At 36.0% G+C, this 12,007-nt stretch overlaps 1 protein-coding gene across 1 annotated transcript; it reads right to left on the reverse strand.

Annotated features, from left to right (window-relative positions):
- Nucleotides 1-2,527: 2,527 nt before the first annotated feature.
- On the reverse strand, nucleotides 2,528-10,831 carry LOC137659990 (repetitive organellar protein-like). Its single transcript, XM_068394727.1, has 2 exons — nucleotides 5,334-10,831; nucleotides 2,528-5,303 (listed from the first exon to the last, which is right to left on the reverse strand). Exons 1-2 carry the CDS (start codon nucleotides 10,829-10,831, stop codon nucleotides 2,528-2,530), a joined length of 8,274 nt encoding a protein of 2,757 aa, XP_068250828.1.
- Between the last annotated feature and the right edge of the window lie 1,176 nt (nucleotides 10,832-12,007).

Consider the following 12,007-nt stretch of genomic DNA (forward strand, 5'->3'; position numbering starts at 1 on the left):
CTAGGCATTTAAGCCATTCATTATAAGGCTAGTCATTTTATCCATTCATCCTAAGGCCAGACATTTAAGCCATTCATCTTATGGCCAAGCATTTAAGCCATTCATCCTAAGGCCAGGCATTTTAGCCATTCATTACAAGGCTAGGCATTTTAGCCTTTCATCCTAAGACCAGATATTTAAACCATTCATTATAAGGCTAGGCATTTAAGCCATTTATCATTAGGCCAGGCATTTAAGCCATTCATCATTCGGCTCTGCAAAGGCAAGCATAATTGTGCCAGGCATTTAAGTTAAGCATCCTTATGCTCGGCATTTAAGGTAAGCTTCTTTATGTCAGGTATCCAAGCCAAGTATTTTTATGCAATACAGTTAACTCAAGCATTATAAGGCCAGGCAGTTAAGACACGCATCCCTATGCCAGGTAGTGAAGCCGTCCCTCCTTAGGCCAGGTAGTTAAGCCAAACATTCTTAGGCCAGTCAGTTAAGCCAAACATCCTTAGCTGAGGCAGTTACGCAAAACTTCCTTAGGCATAGTTCCTAAGGCAAGGCATTTAAGCCATACAACCTTAGCCCAGGCAGTTAAGCCTCGCACCCCTATACAAATCAGGTAAGCCAAACATCCCTAGTCCAGGCATTCAAGCCAAACATTTTTAGTCCAGTCACCTAGGCCCTTCTTTTTAGGCCAGCCAGTTAAGCGTTTCGGTTTTTTCCGGGCAGTTCAGCCACACATAGACCAGGTAGTTAAGCCAAACCTTCTTAGATAAGGCAGGTCAGCCAAACATCCTTAGGCCAGGCAGTTAAGCCATACACCCTCAGACAAAGTAGTTAAGCCAAACATCCTTAGCCATGTCAGTTGAGCCAAACATCCTTAGCCAAGGCAGTTAAGCCAAACACCATTAGGCCAGGCAGTTAAGCCAAGCATCAATAGGCCTTGCAGATAAGCCAAGCATCATTATGCCAGGCAGTTAAGCCAAGCATTATTAGGCCAGGCAGTTAAGCCAAGCCTCATTAGGCCAGGCAGTTAAGCCAAGCATCATTAGGCCAGGCAGTTAAGCCAAGCCTCATTAGGATAGGCAGTTATGCCAAGCATTATTAGGCCAGGCAGTTAAGCCAAGCATAATTAGGACAGGCATTAAAGCCAAGCATTATTAGGCCAGGCAGTTAAGCCAAGCATTATTAGGCCAGGCAGTTAAGCCAAGCCTCTTTAGGCCAGGCAGTTAAGCCAAGCATCAATAGGCCTTGCAGATAAGCCAAGCATCATTATGCCAGGCAGTTAAGCCAAGCATTATTAGGCCAGGCAGTTAAGCCAAGCCTCATTAGGCCAGGCAGTTAAGCCAAGCATCATTAGGCCAGGCAGTTAAGCCAAGCATCATTAGGCCTTGCAGTTAAGCCAAGCCTGATTAGGATAGGCAGTTATGCCAAGCATTATTAGGCCAGGCAGTTAAGCCAAGCCTAATTAGACAGGCATTAAAGCCAAGCATTATTAGGCCAGGCAGTTAAGCCAAGCATCATTAGACCAGTCAGTTAAGCCAAAAATCACTAGGTCAGGCAGTTAAGCCAAGCATCATTAAGCCAGGCAGGTAAGCCAAGCATCATCAGGCTAGCCAGTTAAGCCTAGCATCCTTAAACCTAAAAAATCCTTAAACCTAAAAAAAAAAAAAAAAAAAAAAAATTAAATGCCAGGCAGTTAAGACAAGCATCTTTAGCCTAGGTAGTTAAGCCTGGCATCCTTAAACCTAAGAAAAAAATATGCCAAGCAGTTAAGACAAGCATCTTTAGCCTAGGCAGTTAAGCCTGGCATCCTTAAACCTAAAAAAAAAAAAAAAAAAAAAAATATGCCAGGCAGTTAAGACAAGCATCATTAGCCTAGGCAGTTAAGCCTGGCATCCTTAAACCTAAAAAAAAAAAAAAAATATGCCAGGCAGTTAAGACAAGCATCATTAGCCTAGGCAGTTAAGCCTGGCATCCTTAAACCTAAAAAAAAAAAAATATGCCAGGCAGTTAAGACAAGCATCTTTAGCCTAGGCAGTTAAGCCTGGCATCCTTAAACCTAAAAAAAAAAAAAAAATATGCCAGGCAGTTAAGACAAGCATCATTAGCCTAGGCAGTTAAGACAAGCATCATTAGCCTAGGCAGTTAAACCTGGCATCCTTAAACCTAAAAAAAAAAAATTAAAAAATAATATTCCTTTCACAAAAATAATAATACCGGTATATAGCTTTTATAAAAAAAGCGACGTCGCTATGAAATAAAATATAGTTTTCCTTTCACAAAATAATATAAGAATATATTCCTTTCACAAAATAATATAAGAATATATTCCTTTCACAAAATAATATAAGAATATATTCCTTTCACAAAATAAAAATAAAATAACATTCCCCTAAAAAAATAAAAAATATTCTTATCACAATTTTTTTTTATTTTTAATTTTTAAATTTTTTTTTCTTTTTTATTTTTTTCATTTTTAAGGTTTTTTTATTTTTTATTTTTTTTTTCATTTTTTATTTGTTTTGTTTCTGACTTCTTAATTATTTTGGAGTTTTTCCTCTTGAGTTCGTTCGTTATGAACCTTATTTTCACCTGTTTCCAAAACTGTAACTATGGATCCAAGGGACTTGTCCTTTTCTTTTATATAATTTTCCAAACTCTCTACTTTTTCATTTAGCTCATTAATCTCTTTTAACATATTTTCAACCTCTTCTTTATCGTTTCCTTTATTCATCTCATAGAAATTGTTCATTATTTGGATAGTCTCTTCCAGCTCTTCAATGGCATTTTGGTTTTCAACATCCTTTTCTTTAAGCCTCCTTATTTCTTCACTGTCCATAACTGTTTCACCTGAATTGTACTTCTGTTCCTTTTTCAGACTTTCAATATACCTGTCCTTTTCCTGGATATGATTTTCCAAATTCTCTACTTTTTCATTCAACTCATCAATCTCTTTTAACATATTTGCAACCTCTTCTTTATCGTTTCCTTTATTCATCTCATAGAAATTGTTCATTATTTGGATAGTCTCTTCCAGCTCTTCAATGGCTTTTTGGTTTTCAACATCCTTTTCTTTAAGCCTCCTTATTTCTTCACTGTCCATAACTGTTTCACCTGAATTGTACTTCTGTTCCTTTTTCAGACTTTCAATACACTTGTCCTTTTCCTGGATATGATTTTCCAAATTCTCTACTTTTTCATTCAACTCATCAATCTCTTTTAACATATTTGCAACCTCTTCTTTATCGTTTCCTTTATTCATCTCATAGAAATTGTTCATTATTTGGATAGTCTCTTCCAGCTCTTCAATGGCTTTTTGGTTTTCAACATCCTTTTCTTTAAGCCTCCTTATTTCTTCACTGTCCATAACTGTTTCACCTGAATTGTACTTCTGTTCCCTTTTCAGACTTTCAATACACTTGTCCTTTTCCTGGATATGATTTTCCAAATTCTCTACTTTTTCATTCAACTCATCAATCTCTTTTAACATATTTGCAACCTCTTCTTTATCGTTTCCTTTATTCATCTCATAGAAATTGTTCATTATTTGGATAGTCTCTTCCAGCTCTTCAATGGCTTTTTGGTTTTCAACATCCTTTTCTTTAAGCCTCCTTATTTCTTCACTATACATAACTGTTTCACCTGAATTGTACTTCTGTTCATTCTCTTCATTTTTCAGACTTTCAATACACTTGTCGTTTTCCTTGTTGTCATTTTCTACAGTGTCTGTCTCTTCATTTAGCTCATTGACCATTTTTAACATGGCAGTTTCATCGTAGTTTTCTTTAATTGTAACTCTAGGTTCATTTACGAACCGGCGTTCTTTGGCTAAGTAGCCCCATGCCTCCGCCACTGTAAACTTATTCAGATTCATTGCATCTGATATAAGTCTCCTGTCTTCTTCTGAAGATCTCAGGTACAAATAAGCATCCGTCAGCTTTCCGAGGACAGCTCCGGAATTGTCCAAACGCCAGTTTCCATATTCACTAATCTCAAACTTTCCATACGACTGAATCCATGTTTTCATGATCTGTTTGTACCTCTCTTCGACCTCCTCTCTCGTAGGGTTTTCAGAGCATCCTAATGTTACATGATATGGACGATCTTGTGAGTAAGTCTCAATCTGTTGTATGAGATGACTTTTTTCATCTTTAGTAAGGGTGGTAATTTTAAGTGGCTCTCTTGGGAAATAAATCTCCTCCTTTGGCACATAAGGGATATCTGAGTCTTCAAGGACGTCATCCTCAACTGTTTCACTTGATTCTTCTGGTAGAGCTTCCAGTGTGTTCCTCCGCTTTACTCTAACCTGCTTCTGCGCGGGCAATATGTCTGACAAGGTACAATCATTATGATTCCTTAAATAGTCCATGATAAGTTGCCTGCGGTTTTCTGTGTGTTTTGATATTGGCATACTCACATCACTGCCTTCCGCTGGGTTATCCAATTCCTCATCAGGTATTTGTTCCGTTGTTTCTTTGCCCATTTTTTCTAGTGTGCTTTCATTTATTTCAATGTTCTCAATTGTTTCACCTGAGTCATACTTCTGTTCATCCTGTTCTTTTTTGAGATTTTCGATACACTTGTCCTTTTCCTGGATATGATTTTCCAAATTCTCTACTTTTTCATTCAACTCATCAATCTCCTTTAACATATTTTCAACCTCTTCTTTATCGTTTCCTTTATTCATCTCATAGAAATTGTTCATTATTTGGATAGTCTCTTCCAGCTCTTCAATGGCTTTTTGGTTTTCAACATCCTTTTCTTTAAGCCTCCTTATTTCTTCACTGTCCATAACTGTTTCACCTGAATTGTACTTCTGTTCCTTTTTCAGACTTTCAATATACTTGTCCTTTTCCTGGATATGATTTTCCAAATTCTCTACTTTTTCATTCAACTCATCAATCTCCTTTAACATATTTTCAACCTCTTCTTTATCGTTTCCTTTATTCATCTCATAGAAATTGTTCATTATTTGGATAGTCTCTTCCAGCTCTTCAATGGCTTTTTGGTTTTCAACATCCTTTTCTTTAAGCCTCCTTATTTCTTCACTGTCCATAACTGTTTCACTTGAATTGTACTTCTGTTCCTTTTTCAGACTTTCAATATACTTGTCCTTTTCCTGGATATGATTTTCCAAATTCTCTACTTTTTCATTCAACTCATCAATCTCCTTTAACATATTTTCAACCTCTTCTTTATCGTTTCCTTTATTCATCTCATAGAAATTGTTCATTATTTGGATAGTCTCTTCCAGCTCTTCAATGGCTTTTTGGTTTTCAACATCCTTTTCTTTAAGCCTCCTTATTTCTTCACTGTCCATAACTGTTTCACCTGAATTGTACTTCTGTTCCTTTTTCAGACTTTCAATACACTTGTCCTTTTCCTGGATATGATTTTCCAAATTCTCTACTTTTTCATTCAACTCATCAATCTCTTTTAACATATTTGCAACCTCTTCTTTATCGTTTCCTTTATTCATCTCATAGAAATTGTTCATTATTTGGATAGTCTCTTCCAGCTCTTCAATGGCTTTTTGGTTTTCAACATCCTTTTCTTTAAGCCTCCTTATTTCTTCACTGTCCATAACTGTTTCACCTGAATTGTACTTCTGTTCCCTTTTCAGACTTTCAATACACTTGTCCTTTTCCTGGATATGATTTTCCAAATTCTCTACTTTTTCATTCAACTCATCAATCTCTTTTAACATATTTGCAACCTCTTCTTTATCGTTTCCTTTATTCATCTCATAGAAATTGTTCATTATTTGGATAGTCTCTTCCAGCTCTTCAATGGCTTTTTGGTTTTCAACATCCTTTTCTTTAAGCCTCCTTATTTCTTCACTATACATAACTGTTTCACCTGAATTGTACTTCTGTTCATTCTCTTCATTTTTCAGACTTTCAATACACTTGTCGTTTTCCTTGTTGTCATTTTCTACAGTGTCTGTCTCTTCATTTAGCTCATTGACCATTTTTAACATGGCAGTTTCATCGTAGTTTTCTTTAATTGTAACTCTAGGTTCATTTACGAACCGGCGTTCTTTGGCTAAGTAGCCCCATGCCTCCGCCACTGTAAACTTATTCAGATTCATTGCATCTGATATAAGTCTCCTGTCTTCTTCTGAAGATCTCAGGTACAAATAAGCATCCGTCAGCTTTCCGAGGACAGCTCCGGAATTGTCCAAACGCCAGTTTCCATATTCACTAATCTCAAACTTTCCATACGACTGAATCCATGTTTTCATGATCTGTTTGTACCTCTCTTCGACCTCCTCTCTCGTAGGGTTTTCAGAGCATCCTAATGTTACATGATATGGACGATCTTGTGAGTAAGTCTCAATCTGTTGTATGAGATGACTTTTTTCATCTTTAGTAAGGGTGGTAATTTTAAGTGGCTCTCTTGGGAAATAAATCTCCTCCTTTGGCACATAAGGGATATCTGAGTCTTCACGGACGTCATCCTCAACTGTTTCACTTGATTCTTCTGGTAGAGCTTCCAGTGTGTTCCTCCGCTTTACTCTAACCTGCTTCTGCGCGGGCAATATGTCTGACAAGGTACAATCATTATGATTCCTTAAATAGTCCATGATAAGTTGCCTGCGGTTTTCTGTGTGTTTTGATATTGGCATACTCACATCACTGCCTTCCGCTGGGTTATCCAATTCCTCATCAGGTATTTGTTCCGTTGTTTCTTTGCCCATTTTTTCTAGTGTGCTTTCATTTATTTCAATGTTCTCAATTGTTTCACCTGAGTCATACTTCTGTTCATCCTGTTCTTTTTTGAGATTTTCGATACACTTGTCCTTTTCCTGGATATGATTTTCCAAATTCTCTACTTTTTCATTCAACTCATCAATCTCCTTTAACATATTTTCAACCTCTTCTTTATCGTTTCCTTTATTCATCTCATAGAAATTGTTCATTATTTGGATAGTCTCTTCCAGCTCTTCAATGGCTTTTTGGTTTTCAACATCCTTTTCTTTAAGCCTCCTTATTTCTTCACTGTCCATAACTGTTTCACCTGAATTGTACTTCTGTTCCTTTTTCAGACTTTCAATACACTTGTCCTTTTCCTGGATATGATTTTCCAAATTCTCTACTTTTTCATTCAATTCATCAATCTCTTTTAACATATTTTCAACCTCTTCTTTATCGTTTCCTTTATTCATCTCATAGAAATTGTTCATTATTTGGATAGTCTCTTCCAGCTCTTCAATGGCTTTTTGGTTTTCAACATCCTTTTCTTTAAGCCTCCTTATTTCTTCACTGTCCATAACTGTTTCACCTGAATTGTACTTCTGTTCCTTTTTCAGACTTTCAATATACTTGTCCTTTTCCTGGATATGATTTTCCAAATTCTCTACTTTTTCATTCAACTCATCAATCTCCTTTAACATATTTTCAACCTCTTCTTTATCGTTTCCTTTATTCATCTCATAGAAATTGTTCATTATTTGGATAGTCTCTTCCAGCTCTTCAATGGCTTTTTGGTTTTCAACATCCTTTTCTTTAAGCCTCCTTATTTCTTCACTGTCCATAACTGTTTCACTTGAATTGTACTTCTGTTCCTTTTTCAGACTTTCAATATACTTGTCCTTTTCCTGGATATGATTTTCCAAATTCTCTACTTTTTCATTCAACTCATCAATCTCCTTTAACATATTTTCAACCTCTTCTTTATCGTTTCCTTTATTCATCTCATAGAAATTGTTCATTATTTGGATAGTCTCTTCCAGCTCTTCAATGGCTTTTTGGTTTTCAACATCCTTTTCTTTAAGCCTCCTTATTTCTTCACTGTCCATAACTGTTTCACCTGAATTGTACTTCTGTTCCTTTTTCAGACTTTCAATACACTTGTCCTTTTCCTGGATATGATTTTCCAAATTCTCTACTTTTTCATTCAATTCATCAATCTCTTTTAACATATTTTCAACCTCTTCTTTATCGTTTCCTTTATTCATCTCATAGAAATTGTTCATTATTTGGATAGTCTCTTCCAGCTCTTCAATGGCTTTTTGGTTTTCAACATCCTTTTCTTTAAGCCTCCTTATTTCTTCACTGTCCATAACTGTTTCACCTGAATTGTACTTCTGTTCCTTTTTCAGACTTTCAATACACTTGTCCTTTTCCTGGATATGATTTTCCAAATTCTCTACTTTTTCATTCAATTCATCAATCTCTTTTAACATATTTGCAACCTCTTCTTTATCGTTTCCTTTATTCATCTCATAGAAATTGTTCATTATTTGGATAGTCTCTTCCAGCTCTTCAATGGCTTTTTGGTTTTCAACATCCTTTTCTTTAAGCCTCCTTATTTCTTCACTATACATAACTGTTTCACCTGAATTGTACTTCTGTTCATTCTCTTCATTTTTCAGACTTTCAATACACTTGTCGTTTTCCTTGTTGTCATTTTCTACAGTGTCTGTCTCTTCATTTAGCTCATTGACCATTTTTAACATGGCAGTTTCATCGTAGTTTTCTTTAATTGTAACTCTAGGTTCATTTACGAACCGGCGTTCTTTGGCTAAGTAGCCCCATGCCTCCGCCACTGTAAACTTATTCAGATTCATTGCATCTGATATAAGTCTCCTGTCTTCTTCTGAAGATCTCAGGTACAAATAAGCATCCGTCAGCTTTCCGAGGACAGCTCCGGAATTGTCCAAACGCCAGTTTCCATATTCACTAATCTCAAACTTTCCATACGACTGAATCCATGTTTTCATGATCTGTTTGTACCTCTCTTCGACCTCCTCTCTCGTAGGGTTTTCAGAGCATCCTAATGTTACATGATATGGACGATCTTGTGAGTAAGTCTCAATCTGTTGTATGAGATGACTTTTTTCATCTTTAGTAAGGGTGGTAATTTTAAGTGGCTCTCTTGGGAAATAAATCTCCTCCTTTGGCACATAAGGGATATCTGAGTCTTCACGGACGTCATCCTCAACTGTTTCACTTGATTCTTCTGGTAGAGCTTCCAGTGTGTTCCTCCGCTTTACTCTAACCTGCTTCTGCGCGGGCAATATGTCTGACAAGGTACAATCATTATGATTCCTTAAATAGTCCATGATAAGTTGCCTGCGGTTTTCTGTGTGTTTTGATATTGGCATACTCACATCACTGCCTTCCGCTGGGTTATCCAATTCCTCATCAGGTATTTGTTCCGTTGTTTCTTTGCCCATTTTTTCTAGTGTGCTTTCATTTATTTCAATGTTCTCAATTGTTTCACCTGAGTCATACTTCTGTTCATCCTGTTCATTTTTGAGATTTTCGATACACTTGTCCTTTTCCTGAATATGATTTTCCAAATTCTCTACTTTTTCATTCAACTCATCAATCTCTTTTAACATATTTGCAACCTCTTCTTTATCGTTTCCTTTATTCATCTCATAGAAATTGTTCATTATTTGGATAGTTTCTTCCAGCTCTTCGATGGCTTTTTGGTTTTCAACATCCTTTTCTTTAAGCCTCCTTATTTCTTCACTGTCCATAACTGTTTCACCTGAATTGTACTTCTGTTCCTTTTTCAGACTTTCAATATACTTGTCCTTTTCCTGGATATGATTTTCCAAATTCTCTACTTTTTCATTCAACTCATCAATCTCTTTTAACATATTTTCAACCTCTTCTTTATCGTTTCCTTTATTCATCTCATAAAAATTTTTCATTATTTGGATAGTCTCTTCCAGCTCTTCAATGGCGTTTTGGTTTTCAACATCCTTTTCTTTAAGCATCATTATTTCTTCACTGTACAGAACTGTTTCACCTGAATTGTCCTTCTGTTCCTTTTTGAGACTTTCGATACAATTTTCCTTTTCTTTTATATAATTTTCCAAACTCTCTACTTTTTCATTCAATTCATCAATCTCTTTTACCATATTTTCAACCTCTTCTTTATAGTTTCCTTTATTCATCTCATAGAAATTGTTCATTATTTGGATAGTCTCTTCCAGTTCTTCAATGGCTTTTTGGTTTTCAACATCTTTCTCCTTAAGCCTCCTTATTTCTTCATTGTACATAGTTATTTCACCTGAATTGTACTTCTTTTCCTTTATCAGACTTTCGATACACCTCTCCTTTTCGTTGTTGTCATTTTCTAGACTCTCTAGCTTTTCTTTTAGTTCATTATTCTGTTTTATCATGTTTTCAGTTTCTACTTTTTTATTTTCTATATTCATCTCATAGAAATCCTTCATTCCTTGGAAAGTTTTTTCCATCTCGTTAATGGTTTTTTGATTTTCTAATTCCAGCTCTTCTAACATCCTTTGGTTATTTTCATCCTTCGCCTTCATCTTTTCTTCGAAATCATTTCTTAATTTCCTCTGAATTTCCTCACTCTCATTCAGCAAATCTCTAAGATCCTTTTCTTGATTCCGGGAAATGTCCAGTTTTTCCTTTAAGTTTTCAAGTTCGTCTTTCTGTTTCCGTTCCTGGTCCAACAAATCTTCAACACGAATTTTCTGGGTCTCCTCTTCGCGAATAGCTCTCAATGCTATTTCTCTTCTCTCCTTGTCTTCAACCAGAAGTTTCAGATCCTGCAGCTTTTTCTCTAGGCCTTCCACTTCTGCCAAAACCTGGTTCTTTTTCAGTTCAATTAGAGTCTGCTTCTTAGAAGCCAAGGCTTTCTTCAAAGTCAGAACTCCAAAAGAGGCCGTTGCAACGCCACCTAAGATGGCGTTAACAGTAGCCAGAGTGAACATCGCCCCAACGGGAATCCCATTCCCGATGAAGTTCCGCCGCACCACTTCCGGTATAACCGATTTGATACAATCCGAGATCATTTTGGTAAATTCTCCAGTAGTTGCAGTTAAAGCGCGCACGAATTCTCGTACATGAAACATAATTGTATGTTACCCTTCCCATACGACTGATCAGGTATATTTTTGAAAAATTGAAGTAGGCGTTCTCTAGCGCTCCGACTCCGAAATTGCCTCCAGAGATCGTAGCCATTATTGCCTCCGGTCCAAAAAAAAGTCTTCACAGAACTAGATATGGCTTGCGTAAAATTCTTCTTTGCACATTGAAGTATTTCTGAATTTTGTTTAATATTTACATCGAAAACGCAAATAATAATAATAATAATAATAATAATGATAATAATAATAATTATCATCCTATTCCATAGACTGCTTCCAAGTGACGAGAAAGCTTTTTGGAAGAACTCGAAATCGCTTCGAGAAATCACGGTCTAGAGGCATAACACCTTCCTGGAGACTCTTCGGAAATTCTGAATCTGCTCCGAATACCTTCTCCTTCCTCCTCTCCTCTCCAATCTCTCCCCCCCCCCCCCCTCTCTCTCCGTCCCAACCACAGAGTGTTGAGGAATACCACGGCTGGGGGATACGAAGGAGAGTGTTAACAGAACGAAAAAGAAGGAAAAGAAGCCAACTGGAGAAGGAGAGAAGAAGAGGGAAAGACGATGGAACATTTTCTGTATTATTATTATTATTATTATTATTATTATTATGTAGGCCTGTGCCTCCCCACACAAGCACCTACATACAACCACACATGATGCACGCATGATTCACACGTGATGCACACGTGATTCATATGTAATGCACAAGTGATTCACATGTGATTCACATGTGATTCCAGGCGCACACACACACGTGATGCACACATACGGTATACACCCGCACACACACACGTGATGCACACACACTAGGCATCTCTCATCCGAAGGAGAGGTTTAAGGTTTATTATATATATATGTACATATATATGTATGTATACATATATATATATATATATATATATATATATATATATATATATATATGTATGTATACATATATATATATATATATATATATTATATGTATGTATACACACACACACATATATATATATATATATATATATATATATATATATATATATATATACATAAACACGCATATACATACATATATATATACTATATATATACTATATATATGTATGTATACATATATATATATACATATATATACTATATATATATATATATACATATGTATTTAGATACTATATAT

Source organism: Palaemon carinicauda, chromosome 20, assembly GCF_036898095.1.
Source record: "Palaemon carinicauda isolate YSFRI2023 chromosome 20, ASM3689809v2, whole genome shotgun sequence".
Taxonomy (NCBI): Eukaryota; Metazoa; Arthropoda; class Malacostraca; order Decapoda; family Palaemonidae; genus Palaemon; species Palaemon carinicauda.